We start from the raw sequence: 16,208 nt of genomic DNA, 5'->3' as shown, positions 1-16,208 counted from the left end.
TACAGAAAAATTATATGGGTAATACACTTGAAAATCAAGGGTGGTTCTATGACCACTATCCCTAGATATGAAAGTTTAAGAGGTTTCCACTGAAGAACCCATGGAGAATGCTGCCCCCACCAAGATTGTAACACACCATCGATATCAACTTTACAGAATACAGACATGTTTGGGAAACAGTGTCAAAAAGCACATGCGGCAGAAGGCCTAGTGGACACTATAATAGGTCCTGGACATTTGAAAAGCTATACTGCATCCTCAAGTGCACAATCTAGGAAGGATAAGAAGACACTTGTAGAAAGCAGCATGTGATATATATATATACACAATCTAGGAAGGATAAGAAGACACTCGTAGAAAGCAGCATGTGATATATATATATATATATATATATATATATATATATATATATATAAGTGTTTGACAGCCAGCCTAATAGTTAGGTTTTTTTTTTGTTGTTGTTATCTACGGGTATTTTGGGTAGTTTAGGCATTTTATTTATTTGTTGAAATTTTTGTTTTTATCTTAACCATAGGTTTAGTTAATGATTAAGATTAGTTTTACTTTGGCTTTATTTACGTTGTGTCCTATATTACAGAAGAATTTTAGAAAAGTAATTCTCAAGTCTCATTAATGAGAGCTTGATATATATATATATATATAAAACCTAAGAGGTGAATAGACATAAATGCCTTTACATAGTATGAATAGACATAAATGCCCTTACATAGAATTAAAATAAGCTAACTACATTATTTCCAATACTCTCCCTCAACGTAAAGCAAATATATAGACTAAATCTAGCTTGGCAAGATGAGAGTTAGTGACAGAAGGACCAACAGACTTCGTAAGCATATCCGCAAGTTGTTCTGAAGAAGGTACAAAGACCGTCTGTAGAGCACCAAGCGAACTTTCTCCCTAAGAAAGTGAACATTAACTTCTATATGTTTGGTTTTCTCATGATGGATTGAATTAGAGGCAAGCATGATGGCAGATCAGAGACTGGAAAACCGAGTTCCATCAACAAAGATCTAATCCAAATAAGCTTGTAAGTGCCAACGACCATAGCACAATACTCAGCTTCAGCGGAAAAGCGGGAAGCCACACCTTGTTTCTTACTTTTCCATGAGATCAGCATAATCCGCATCAGTGAAGCATGATAAATGTGGTTGAGCAGTGGAGTAGAAAAGTCTAAGATTAGGGTAAGACTTCAAGTACCGAAGAATACGATAAACTGCATCAAGATGAAAAGTGCATGGGGCATGTATGAACTGATTAACTACACTAGTCGCAAAGGTCAAGTCCGTTCTTGTGTTAGATAAATTAGGCGGCCTACAAGTCTCTGATAAAAAGAAGGATCATGTAATAAATTGCTTGCTTCGGCATGAAGACGATGATTCTGATCAATAGGGGAGGAGGCAGGATGACACCCAAGCATCCAGTGTTCTGAAGGAGATCCAGTGTGTATTTGCGTTGAGATAGCAAAATACTACAACGAGAGTGGGCCACTTCTATCCTGAAGAAGTGTTTGAGGGAACCCAAGTCCTTAACCTCAAACACATGACCTAATATCATCTTTACCCTATCAATCCACTGTGTATCGTCTCCAGTTACTATAATATCATCCATATAAATCAATATAATAATGCAACGACCATCCACTCCTCAACGAACAAAATAAGTATGATCTAAATGGCATTTAGAAAAAAATATAGATAAAATGATTTAAGAGAAATGTTGAAATCAGGCTCGCGGAGACTGCTTCAGACCATACAGAGATTTGAGAATGCGACATACTTTCCCAGAATATTCTCCCTGAAGACGAAACCTGGGAGGAGGGTCCATATAGATAATCTCTGTTAGATCCCCATTCAGAAATGCATTCTTCACATCAAGCTGGTGAAGAGGTTAGGAGTGACAAGTGGCTAAAGAGATGAGGAGGCTGACTGTAGAGAGTTTAGTTATAGGAGCAAATGTAGCACCAAAATCTTTTTCTGGAATGCGTAAATCCTTTAGCTATTAGGCGGACCTTGTATTGATCAATAGTGCCATCTGTGAGATACTTGACGATGAACACCCATTTACAACCAACAGTCTATTCCCTAGAGGGAAGATGAACTAGTTCCCAAGTGTGATTTTTTTGCAAAGCATCCATCTCAAAAGTCATGGCTCCAGTGTACTTAGGATATCGCAAAGTCTCTGATACAGATCGGGGAACTCAAATGGAATTAGTAGCAACAAGGTAGGCTTGATAAGAAGGAGAAAGTCCTTGATATGAAACAAACTGGGTAATAGGGTAATCAGTAGTACACCCTCGTTTACCTTTGCGAAGTGCAATAGGTAAGTGAGAGTCCGAAATTGAAGCAATAGGTGTTAGAGTAGAAGAGGGTATACTTGAGTCTAAAAGGGAGGTTGGTAAGTCCGGTGAGAGGCGATGGTGACAAGTATAGACCTTAAGAGACGGCAAAGAAGAAGATGGATCAGGCAAAGGAGGAGAGTCTTGCAAATAAGATGAAGGTGGAAAGAAAATTGGAGATGATAGCATTATAGAAGAAGGATCCTGCAAAGATGTAGTATGAAAAAAAAAAAACATTTTCAAAAAATGTTACATCTAGAGAATGAATTACACAATGAGACAAGGGGTCATAACCAGCAATACCCCTTTGACATATATGAGTAACCCAAGAAAACACAGCGAATGACTTTGTCATTTAATTTTGTGCGCTGAGGAGTCCTATCTTGAGCAAAACAAGTACATCTAGAGACTTTGGGTATAATGGGGAAAAGAGTGCTATCAGGTCGAAGAACATGAAGAGGCACTTGTCTCCTTAAGGTGCGACTCAGAACGCGGTTAAGAAGAAAGGCCGTAGTAAGGACTGTCATATTCCAATATAACTTGGGAACATGCATATCTTGAAAAAAACAACAGACAATGTTCATGAGGTGACGATTCTTGCGTTTTGCCACCCCATTCTATTTAGGAGTGTTGGGACAAGTCAACTGATGAAGTATACCATGCTTATGGAGGTGGGATTGAATCCCATCAGAAATGTATCCCCCTCCGTTATCAGACCTAAGAGATTTAATTATGATGTTGTATTGGAGCACCTCAGAGCGAGAGCGCATAAAATAAACTCAAGTACAACGAGAATAGTTGTCAATAAATGTAACATAATACTTATGACCGTTAAAAGCAATAACAGGGGAAGGTCCTCACGCATCAGAATGAACTAAATCAAACATTTTATTAAATCGATGCATGCGAGAAATATAAGAGGTACGTGTGTGTTTAGAAAGCTCCCACACAGAGCACTGAAACTTATGTCTACTATAAGAAGTTTTTAAGGAAGGAAATAAAGAGCATAAATGGTGGAAATTAGCATGTCCTAAGCCAGCATGACATAAATCTAGGGTTTGTGAGGAAAAAATATGACTTTAGGAGAGTGGAAGCACAGACGCCATAACTACAGTAGGTTGAGATCCAAACAAGTATAACCCATCTCTCTCATACCCCTTGCCAAAAATCTTCCTCGAAGTCAAGTCTTGAAAAGTACAGTGAGTAGGAAAAAAGGTTGTGGAGCAGTTTAGAGATTTGGTAATACTACTCACAGACAAAAAGATTAAGAGATAGATTAAGAACATGAAGCACATAGCCAAATGAAAAACCAGAAGATGAGGGGATGATACCCTTGTTGAGGATAGGAGTAAGAGACCCGTCAACAAGGTGAACCTCCTTATAGGTAGCAGGTAAAATAGAAGAAGTAAAATGGCTAGACTCACCGGTTATATGATCAGAGGCATCGAAATCAATTTTCCAAGTCAGAAGAGCAGAGCCAAACTGATTAACATGGAATGCAGAAGATGTACCTGGAGGCGTAGTAATTGATGTCACAGTCGAGGATGAGTGAATATGAGCATGGATCTGATCCCGTACAATAGCAACAATAGTGCCAATGGGAGCAGAAGTATTAGTAGGAGGAATAGATGATGACTTCAGAACTGTAGCGCGGGGAACATATTGTCCCAAAGGAGCGACAGGTGATCGCAACAGATAAGGATAGAGCTGGAAGCAGTGGGCCTTCTTATGGCCAGTCTTCCAATAATGGCTGCAAGTATGGTCACTTCCTTTACCATGACTACGACCTCTATTCCCAGATCCTTGAGTATGAGAGTTAGAAAAATCCGAATTGGCTGTTAAAGACATTTGATCTAGCTGGAGCAGAGATGATACCAGGAGCTTGTGTCTGAGAGGGAACTACACGACGACGACGCTCATTACTATCATTGGTCGCAAATATCTCAAATAAAGAAGGTAATGGGGTGGTGTTAAGGATCTGGGTCCGAAGTGCCTCAAACTTGGGATGTAAACCCATGAGGAATTGGTATGTTTGATGTCGAGCAATTCTTGTAACCACATACCGGGTTGCCTTTGCAGAAAACTTGGACATAGACTCATAGTGAGAGCTCCTCTAAACGAGACTGAAGGAATGCAAAGTAATCAGCTACACTTTGAGTCACTTGGGTAGCTTAGGTGATATCTTGATAAAATTCGTAGATCCTTGAATTATTCTGAGCATGCACATATGTCTGAGTGAGGGCTGACCACAATGAAGAGACTGTCTCATGATACATGAACATGGTGTAGATATGTTGCTCTATATAGTTAAAGATCCATCCAAGGATAGTGCAATTGTCAATTTTCCATTGTTCAATTTTTGGATCAGTAAGAGGTGGCTTATTAATGGTGCCCAAAAGCCATCCAAATTTTCCTCTACTCCCCAAATAAAGTCTAATTGATCGAGACTAAGATTGGAAGTTCTGACCATCTAATGCGTTGGGCTAAGAGGTTTGTTCCAAGACTGATGTTGGAGTCTTTGGTTTCTTGATGTGATGTCATTGTTGTTGTGGGATGTTGCCGAGGGTTAGAAAAAAATCTGCTGCTGTCGTAGGTCACAAAAAAAATGAAATTTGTTGTTGTTACTGTTGTCGTTGGGCACCCACACAACACATATGCTGTTACTGCAAGTCCAGAGCATCAAGTTATTGCTGTTCAAGTCCAAAAAACAGTAATCTGCTGTTGTTGTAGATCCAAAAAACAGCAATCCACTATTGTCACTGTTGTCGCAGGTCAAAAAATCAGCAACCTGTTGTTGTCGCAGGTCCAAAAAAAGTAAGCTGCTGTTGTCGCAGGTCCAAAAAACAGCACCCTATGGTTGCTGTAGGTCTCCAAAAAAGTTTTGTAGGATAGTAAGGGTAGAACAAAAGGACCCTATCAGAGGGTAGAAAAATACACAGCGTAGAATTGCAGCATGTGAAGAAAATAAGAAAAGAATCCTATCGCAACATGTGATAAAAGAATCAGGAAAATAAAAGAAGCTCTCGAAGGGGGAAACCTTTTAACGAAGCTTCGACTAGGTTATTAGGTCTCAAGATCTGGAGATGTTGGGAATGGAGGAGAAGAAGGAGGAGGAGAAGAGAATGGATTCAAGGTCTTAAGAGGAATCGAAGAGAAGAACCCAAAGAGAGTTTGGGACGTCCTCTATGGCTTTGATATCAAGAAGAATTTTAGAAAAGTAATTTTCAAGTCTCATTAATGAGAGTTTGATAGATATATATAAAACCTGAAAGGTAAATAGACATAAATGCCCTTACATAGTATGAATAGACATAAATGCCCTTACATAGAATTAAATAAGCTAACTACATTATTTCTAATAATTACTTGGGATTACTTGAGTCATGTTTTAATCTTGGTCCTTGATTATTTTAATGGTTGAAATAGGGTAAGGGTTTTGGTCTTTTTTACTTTTTGGAATCTTATAAATGCATTATTATTTCATTGTTTGAATAAGAAGCTATTGAATAAAAAAGTTAAGGTTCTCTTTTGAGAACTTCTCCAGTGATTGGAATATTTGGTGTGGTGCCAAAAAGCTTTGGAGTGATTTCAAGATAATCATTTCTTCTTCTACTTCATCTACTCTTCTTTCTTCTTCTTCACTTATTTTTCTGTTTTATTTGCCAAATACCTATTGGAACCTTTGATTGAATCCATCCTAAACCTTTATTTGCATACCTAATTGGCTATCTTGAAATCTGTCACAAGGGACAATAAAACCTTTTGAACGTAAAACCTGTTCTTGAATCCTTGGGATAGGGTTTGCTCGCTGGCGTGAGAGTTTTTGTTTTGTTTTGCCGTTGTTGTTTGCTTTTTCTTTTCCTTGTTTCTTCTCTTTGTTTTTGGGTTGGTCCCTTCGACCCCCCATGTTGTTTCTCTTCTCTCAATAAAATTATCTTTACTGATTAAAAAAAAAAACCCTAAATTAGATTGAAAGTTCTTTCTTAGGATCCTTCACTTTAATGTTTGGGAATAGCCTTGTAGGATTGTAACTTATTTTGAGAGAGTTGATATTGCCACACCAACTTTTACTAATGCCACACTAATACCTATGTAAATCACCAAAGAATTGCACACAATTGATGTGGTGTTAGTAAAAGTTGGTGTGGCAATAGTAACTCTCTAATTTAATTGTCTATTTGATATTGTATTCTATGGTACATTCAGCTTATTTTATGCTTTTATTTGGTCTTGGTAATTTATTCGAGATGTTAGATTCGTCATTCTAGGTTAGTTTGCACTGTCCTGCATCATTTTCACTGTACTGATAAAACTATGTGGAAAATTCCAATAATACTATCCTCCCAAAGGGTGTATTCAAAATCCTATGATAAACCCTTCAAAACAACCCTAACCTTATTCAACCTCAACCGCTAACTACTTCCAAATCCCGATCCTTTTACATCCTTCTTATAAGTACAAGCTAGAGTCTTCATCCTTTCATCAGTAGAGGCGACTTCTTTCAGGATTTTGATTTTGATTATTTTTGGAAACCCACTCGAGTCCTCTCTCTTCATCATTAAAAGAGGGGTCGCATTTTATGCCTCCTGAACCTAATAACAAAGGGACATGCCCCCCCTCCCCCCCCCCTCCCTTTTCTTCCTGCCAAAGGGAAGTTTGTTGGGGTTACCCTATTAACTGAAGTCCTCGAAATCTCTCATACTATTGGTGATCCTGTTATGACCCTTCTTCTCATTAGAGAATCTAATGGAGTTGAAAAACTGCCTAAGTACCACAAAGTATTTAGAAAGCTTCTATAAAATTGAGGCAATATGTTTGGGTACACTGTGTTGCTTCACAATTGCCTTGAAACATCAATATTCAACATCTGCATCATCTATGATTTTCTTGTGGGTGACAAGACGAACTGTTTGGAAGAACTTAACAACTGTTCAAGAATCTGTACACCACATTGAGTTCAGTGGAGGCCTACAAAAATCTATGGTTAATACTCCCTCGTGGCATTTGTCTGGCCCTAGGCAACATGAGAAATGCAGCATTTTTCATCATATTGAGTCACATCTTGTTTCTTTTGCATGTAGTATGTGTCTTCCACTGATGATACTGTCTTTACTCCTGAAGGCCTCCTAAATCCTCACCATAAAGCTCCATAACTAAGATCTCCCATGGAGAGTATTTTTGAATGCAGAGCCAACTCCCTTTGAAGAGGAAGCCATCCTTGAATAGGAAGTTTCCTTGCTTCCGTTGCTTAAACTCTTTCCCTATTGGTGCCTATGTGAACTACTATTGCAATCCACTTGGCATTCTCCCTTTGAAGAGGAAGCCATCCTTGAATAGGAAGTTTCCTTTCTTCCCATACTTAAAACTCTTTCCCTATTGGTGCCTATGTGAACTACTATTGCAATCCACTTGGCATTCTCCTAGTTCAGCTTGCTCTCTCCATGAAGATATGCAGCATCAGGAGCGACCGAGAAGACCAATACCGCTAAGCTTGGATGATTGTATAGAACTTTGTATCATATGTAGTTTAAGTCCACTTTATGTAGAGTACCTCCAGTGTATGTCGTTCAATTGCTTCTGCAGATTGCAATTGGCTTCTCCCCTGGTAGGCACCTGTCTTTACGTGTGATACATGAAGGTAAATCTCAAAAACCATGTTGAGATCCGGGAAACCCTTCACCAGATTTTCCAATAACTTATATATTTAAAAAGTGGAAAATCATTTTTGGCTTCTTCAAAATTTTTTTTGGCTTCTTCAGTGCACTGTATCGATGTAATCTTGCTATCTTCATGCAGTCCTTGATGGATGCAATTAAAGATATATAATTTTAGATGAATTACCTATCAAAAAAGAATTTTGGAAGAATCTGCTTTATAGTATTTAACCAACTGGGCATAGACCCCATAGTTCAGTTGGTGGCTATATTGCAATGCAATTCTGAGATCACGGGTTTGAATCCAGCTTACTAACCCAAAAGAAAAGAAAAAAAAAGATTGTAACAATCTGTTCTAATTTAGTGCACACTAGTAGGTGTCGTCCATGAAACAATAGCTTCTTCGTTACTTTGATCAACATGAATGAATGAAGAAACGATGTTCCCCAAAGACCAAGATGCCTAAATAACTCAAAAGCATGGCAATGCTTTATAAAGTTGCACTCCAGTGTTTTTTTTTTCCCTTCGACTTTGACCATATACATGAATGTTGTCAAATAACATATCTTCCCATATAAGCACCCCCCAACCCTCCCCCACTGGCCCGTGTGCCCGAGGCTAAGCTGGGACTGGTAAACAAGAAAAAGGTGGAAATGAAATTAGTCATGTAGTAGTGATACTTTGTGGTGCAAAATTGATGCAAGAACTTAGACCATAATTAATTATAATTACTAAAACCAGTGATTTAGCCATTCTTTGTTCATAATAGGAATTGTCATCTGATGTCAACCTGAGACTGGATTGCACAAAACTAAATCAATGATTACTTCTATCTACATCCAGTGGCTTCAAGGGTATTTATAATGTCGAGCATTTCATCAAGTCACTAAGATATGATGTACGAATTGTGGAAAGCCTTCCTGAAACTCGTGCAAAAGGAAAGGTCAAGAAGATGAAAGCTTTCCAGGTATGATAATTATGATCTCATCCAGGATTTTAGTATCAGAATATTTCAGGTTCTCAAAATATCTTTACTTTTTTTTTGGTTTCAGATTAAGCCCCCTAGAGATGCTCATATAAGTTGGTATCAAACATTTGCTCTGGAGAAGATGAAGGAACATGGTGCTATTTACCTCACTCCTTTTTCACATCGCTTGGAAGAAGAAGTTGACAACCCTGAATATCAAAGGTTGAGATGCAGAGTGAATTATCACGCCCTTCAGTTTAAGCCACAGATTATGAAGCTGAGTAATGCGATAGTTAGTAAACTCCGCTCTCAGGGACACTTCATGGCAATACATCTTCGGTTTGAAATGGACATGCTTGCATTTGCCGGGTATGTTATCATCTTAACAACCTTTCATCTCCGTAAAGAACTTTCTGTGTATGTAACAGGTGGAATAAATGTTACCTAGATATGGCAAGGAAACAAGACCTATATTAGTCTGGATGCAGCATTTACACTTAAAATAGAAACACACTATCCAAGTGCCCATTTGAAGTGTCTGAATAACATAGTTGAAAACCTGTACTCTAGGAATCGGGTGACACCATGGCTTTAGTGTAAAACTATATACATGCATTTCTTGATTATCTATAGGTAATGCAAATAATTATAATTTTGGTTGTTTTTGCATGTTTTATCCTGGATGCATTGTGAATTCCATCGTTCTTTGGGATTGCTTTCTTGGATGAGGTTTTAAATTTCAATTTTGGTGTACATTTAGGTTTGTATAGAAATTGAAATATTTCGATTGCTATGGAAATATTGTGTTTTTTTAAACATTATTTGGAATATTATTTGAAAAACATTGAAAATAAGTGTTGAAATACCAGAACATATTAAAATAAGCATGCAAACACACTGATAACTCATCATACTACAAGAAACAACCATTTGCTACTTTGTTGATGTAAGTATCTAAAATTCATACTTCAAGAACAATGTAATTTCAGTTCATGGTTTTTTTTATATCTTCGATAAGCTCAGTGTCATTGTTCATTTCGGTCCGTTTGGAAATGTAAATATTTTGATTAATGTGGAAATCAACACAATTTTGTGGAGTTGATAGAATTCATAGAAATGCTAAGGAACTTTATTGTAACATTAAATAATGATGAAATGGGCATTAATATACATCTGTAAGTCGTCAAACTGTAATAAACAACCACATGAAAAATAGAAATGAAAATCAGTTGCATTTTGTAAAAGTTGGTTGACGTAGCGAAAGCTTGTGAGTCAATATATTCAATTGATAAACAAGTAATAGTTTGGAAGAAAATAAAGCAAAAAGCTGAAAATTAATTAAGATTAAGATAATGTAAAAACTAATTGAGTCGATTGAATTTCTTTTTTAGCTCTTCTTATAGATAAGTTTGTTGAGTTTAGTCAGTTGCTCATGGGATGTTACGCCCCAAAAACTCAACCCGAATCCCCATGATTCCCAAGTTGAATCCGAGGCATGATATAAAATCCATATCATGATAATCAATACATAAATGTAAACGACAAATGATATAACTATATGTCATACCTGATCATTGCTCAACAGAACAGGTACGTATCCTCAAACATCATAACACTAGACATATATACATAAAACAGTAATGACATAATACGACGTTTATAATTTTTTTTTTTTTTTGATAAGTAAAAAAAAAAAAAAACTTAGACCTAACTTTAGTTTAAGACTCATTACTAGTAGTACTCATGCTCCACTCCTGAAAGCTTGGACTGATCATCTATAAGGTCATGGTATTGAGTCTCCTCGGAAGGATCACCTAAACCAGGTGCGCTTGAAATTTGTGATGTCGTAGGGGTGAGTAACAGGGGAGTTACGCAGTAGGGGAATCTTACAATTCTAAATAACAGCATCGTATGTGCAGTTTAAACATTCTAGGAATTCATAAATCATGCATATTTGATATTCAACACAATTGAAAATAATTGAACACCGATGTCATAAAACTCAGTTGGAAATTGAAACTCAATTAAAAATTTGAAGAAACAATTGTTCATAATATAACATCAAATAATAAAGTACTATAATAGAGAGTAGAGGGTCACGACTGATGTGAATATCTTAGTCAAAATACGATTATTCCAATACTTCACCAGTGTGGAACCCCACCGTTAGTTCCTGATTCTATGGCCAGCCTCTGCCATAATTTGGGTAACTGTTTTCTGGCTCAGGTTGGCCATTGATTAATGCCTTGAGAAACGGGCTAAATCAAGTAGGTCATTGTTTCTTGACTACTCTAGACTATTAATGATCATTAACTAGTCATCTTCATCTATGCCAATCTGGCGTGCTTGTGATTCTCGATATTCTCTATCAATCATACAACTATCTACATCTTGTTCTCTATTAAAGATAGAAAAGAAATTCCGAATTCTTGTTGTGATGTGTTCTTATGCATCCCATAATACATAAGAACTCTAACAACGCAACTGTTATCCTAGAATAACACATCATTCCGGAAATGTCACAACATATTATTCTTTATAGGTTTTCACAATCTCTTTAATAAATCACTAAAATACTATATATAAGTATTTATTTTCTTTTCAAAACGTAATGAAAGTAAAACATACACGTGTTTTAAATACCCAGTCCACTCTTAAATGTACAGTCTCATCTTTTTTTTTTTTTTTCTTTCGTGTCTTACACAGTCTATGACTGAAGCATCACTTCATCTTTTCTCTCATTTTCATGTCTTATACGGCATACGCCGAAGCATCTTACTAATTAGGTATTTTAAAAGCACGACATTCAATTGAGAACTCGTTCTCATATTTATTTTAATAAATTACTTTTCTACCCAACTTTTTAATTAGAAACATTTCTTGGAAATCCATCACTAAAATGATTAAAGTAAACTGTCCACCAGTTTAACTTATTCAAAAATCATGTATGTTTATAAAAAAAATGTGAACAAAATATATGTATTGTGTGTAAAAACAACTTATATAGTTGCTGTATTTTCTTTTTGACAAGTACAAAATACGTATAAAATACGTATAAAGTAACAAATACTTTGAGCATTCAATTAAAGTAAACATAGTAAAATATTATATAAAAATAACTTTCATAGTTGCTGTATTTTATATTTAACACGTATAAATACGTATAACGTATGTATAAAGCAACCATTTTTTTTTATCCTATCTAGCATACATGTTGTCAATTTTATACAAAAATAGCAACTTTTATAGTTGCTGTATTTTGTTTTTAGCATATATAATTACGTATAAAACATGTATAAATCAACTACAAATATGTAATAATTCTTTTTAAACAAAACAATAACTACTAGCATGCTTTAAACTCATAAAAAAAATAATAATATAAATATGTATAAAGTATATGCATGTTGTTAAAAAAATTTACAAAACAACTTTAGCTTTAAAATTACTAAATCAGAATTATTTTAAAAACAAAACAAATTCTATTTTTACAACTATAAAATCAGCAATATATATATTTTTAAATTACTAAAACTATTATAAAGAGTTGTAAGGGCCTATCTTTTTTTTTTTTTTTTCTCTTTCTTTTCCTTTCCTTATTTTCTTTTGTCTTCTTTGTTTGTGTAAAAAGTGAAACATCAAACAAAAATCAGCTAATATCATATTTGGTATTTAAAAAAAAAAAAATCTAGATATTTTAAATATCTAGATATTACAAAAATTCTAATTCTTTAGAATTTCTTAAAAAGATCTTAGTCAATTTGACTTAGTCAAAGTTGTTTGATTAGTCAACAATAATTGACTTGACTTGAGTCAACAATGGTTGACTCAGTCAACCTTAGTTGACTTGGTAAAATTTTTTTTTTAAACATTACATGGGAAGCTTCCGACTTTGGACCAAGTAATCAAGAGAGGTTTTGTCTCAAAATTTTGTTGTCTCTGCAAAGCAAGCGGAGAAGCGGTTGATCATGTTCTCCTTCATTGCCACTTTTCTTATTAGATTCGGGCACACTTTTTGTTGTTGTTTGGCATGGAGGGATGCCTTCCCCCATCAATTGACGACCTATTTAAGTCTTGGTTGACCTGGTGGAACTCTTTCCTAAACTCAAAATGCATTTTGTGGGATTTGACTTCGTTTGTGATTTGTTGGTGTATTTGGAAGAAGAAAAATTGTCATTTTTTAAGGAAAGGAGCTGCCTGCTCAGGATGTTGTTATGTCGTCATTGGCTTTGTTGTTGTTTTTTGGTGTAAATTATATAAGGAGTTAAAGGGAATCTTCTTTGCAGATTTTCTTGTAAGGTGGGATAGGGGGTGTAATCTTGTAGAATTGTTGGTTGTGTATTTAGGTTATTAATTACAACCTTATTTTAAAATTACATATTTGTAGGACCTTGCATACCAAATTCTAGTTATGACAATAGCAACTTAAGACACAATAGTTCACATTCACCATGTGCTATAGCACAATACTCTGCCTCTACGCTTGAGGCTTATGCCTTTCTATGCCTATTGGGGTTAATGCTTAAGCCTCGGATAATTTTGAAAAGGCTTGAACCTTGAGGCATGGTGATTGTTTCTCGCTTTGAGGTGTAGGCTTCATACCTTGGACTTAAGCCAAAGATGATTTTGAAAAGGAAGACTTGAAGCGTAAGCCTCACGCCCAATGTTATCAAATAGCATATGTGACCAACAAATGCCATGTGCATATGGCACAAAATACTATTTTATTTCAAAAAAATAAGTAAACAATAAAAAAAGGAAAAAATGTTTAAAAAATCAGGAAAAATATAGGAAAAACAAACCTAGAACAATATATTTGGATACCTTTCATTTTTCAAATGGACTAAAATTGAATACATCTAGTCATTTAGTAACAAGAATAAAATAATTCAAGAAGCCAAATAATCAATAATGTATAATCTATTTCATGATACGAAGGGGGTTCTACTTTAATTAATAAGTTTTAGTTCAAGATAATTAAAGTGGACTCCGCTTTAATAGTTTAATCACTTCCACTTGATACCATGATCTTAATTGATACCATGGTTCTACTTTAATTAATAAGTTTTAGTTCAAGATAATTAAAGTGGACTCTGCTTTAATAGTTTAATCACTACCACTTGATATCATGATCTTATGTTAGAATGCATAAACTCAATATTATGAAATAATAATAATAAAAATAAGACTTAAAGGGAGTATATGTGAGTTAAAGAGTAAAAGAAATAACTTAGAATAATGCAAGAATAGGGTAGGTAGACAATAGGGAATTTGAGGAGAAAATATATTAAAAAAAGTTAAACTTAATGCTCCAATAGTCAAATCTTTTGCCCATTGGAGTAATGTGCCATCACATACTTTTGTATGCGCTGGCATAATGATCCAGAAACCGTAAATCGCATATGTCATGATGGCATATGCGATTTATTGATAAAAAATAGCATATGCGATTGCATATGACAACACTGCTCACGCCTTGAGGCTAAAGCTTTCTAATACACTGCTCAAAATTTGATTATTTCAGTGGTAATTTGTTGTTTTTTTCGAAATATTTTGCAAAATGAGTGGTGCACCAGCTGACCAAAAAATATATAAAAAGAAATGGTCGATTAAATTTCATGTTGAGGCTTGTGGAAATGAAAAGATTTTTTGTACATTTTGTGGCATATATTAAAATTTAATATTAAATTTATACATTTAAATGTTCATGATCATGTAAGTTAAGCATGTAAATTCACCAAAATAGTGGCTTACACCCTACATGGTTATAAAGCACATGGAACTATGATGTATGAGTTTATTTATTTATAATGAGGTAACCCATTGGAATTCATATCATTAATAATTTTTGTGAAAATTGTAGATTTTATTAATTTTAAACTTCATCTAGATTAAGTGACTTAAATGGATGCCATGTTATGACTTATTAAACAAATAAAATGAGAAGAAATAGAAGGAAGAAAGAGAGAAGATAAGCAAGCCCTTCAATGGATATTCAAAATCTGAATTAGCATACGAATCGATATTTGAAAAATTGAATATTATCTGAAAATTTTGAATATCGGATTCGAATTCGAATTTGGATGGTTTTAAATATTCAATAGAATTTCAGATATTGGTCCATCTGATTCGATAATGTCCTATTCGTTTTATATCCATAAAAATATTATTTGTTTAATTAAAAATTTTAAAACAATTTCTCTAGAGTCTTCTCCACCCATCTGGGTATCTTCATTTGCATCTCCCTTTACAAAACTAGTCGACTGTTGAGCAGTTAGCAACATGGATCTTCTCCGGCAATGGCAAACTGCCCAAGTCTCTCTCCCTCTTTTCTCGTCAACCAGATTTTCTATGAAAATGAAGTGCTCTTTCTCCGATCTTCAACGGTTTAACCTCACTCCAAAAAACCCTTGATTTCTCTATCAAAGCCCTTTGTTTTCAAGCTCTTTAACCTCCATATTAGATTTTTTATCCTATTCAATCTTATTTTCAATCCATTGTTTCAACTTACCCTGAACTTTTTGTAGAAATCTAATTGATTTTTATACAAAAAATTTCATCGTCTTTTTGCTTCTTCAAAAACACTTCCTTTCTTTGAGGTTCTAGATGTGGTAGTAAGGTTGAAGATGATTGATTTTAGGGAAAACTATGGGGGTTGAATTTCAGGGCACTTTGGTTAATTTTTTCGTCAATCGGAGAAGACTGAGTTCAAGAGGCATGTTTTTTTGAACTTAAACTGGATATTTAATTTTCAGAACATGGGTTTTATTCTGGTTTGGTAAAATATAACCCTTTGCTTCAACAGTTGGATATCATTAGATATCCAACAAGTGAATCGGATTCGTATTCTATTATTAATGTATCACATCTGATCGGGATTCCAATTCGGATATCAATAATTTTTGGGATTCGAATTCGGATACAGGTCTATCCGATTTTTTACTATCCGTTGACAGCCCTAACTATGGACGAAAGTAGCTTATGGGCAATATGCGATTAGAACCACAACATACCAAAAGCACTACATATAAGTTTTATTTCTCGCACACAGGTTAGATCTTCAACAGTGCCCCTCAAAGTTGGAACAAATTTTTTAATGATGCCTAGCTTGCCACAATCACTTTATGGCCCTGCTCACTTCAGTAGTACATAGCACCCAGTATTGAAAATGTTCACAATCACATTACCATGGCGTAAATGAATTTTTCCACACCTAGGAGAGACCTGCGTT

The 16,208-nt window shown here is 35.2% G+C and overlaps 1 protein-coding gene across 6 annotated transcripts in view; it reads left to right on the top strand.

Annotated features, from left to right (window-relative positions):
* LOC147382579 (O-fucosyltransferase family protein) overlaps positions 1–16,208 on the top strand; it is a 56,806-nt gene that overhangs the window by 21,120 nt on the left and 19,478 nt on the right. For all 6 annotated transcript variants that reach the window (XM_086427354.1, XM_086427355.1, XM_086427357.1 and 3 more), the window contains 2 exons: positions 8,854–8,977; positions 9,063–9,346. In XM_086427354.1, coding sequence (XP_086283480.1) covers positions 8,854–8,977; positions 9,063–9,346 — 408 coding nt within the window. The remainder of the gene's footprint in view (positions 1–8,853; positions 8,978–9,062; positions 9,347–16,208) is intronic.

Source organism: Akebia trifoliata, chromosome 16 (genome assembly GCF_017979445.1).
Source record: "Akebia trifoliata isolate Shusen 1 chromosome 16, ASM1797944v1, whole genome shotgun sequence".
Taxonomy (NCBI): Eukaryota; Viridiplantae; Streptophyta; class Magnoliopsida; order Ranunculales; family Lardizabalaceae; genus Akebia; species Akebia trifoliata.
This window is presented reverse-complemented; position numbering and strand designations above follow the sequence as displayed.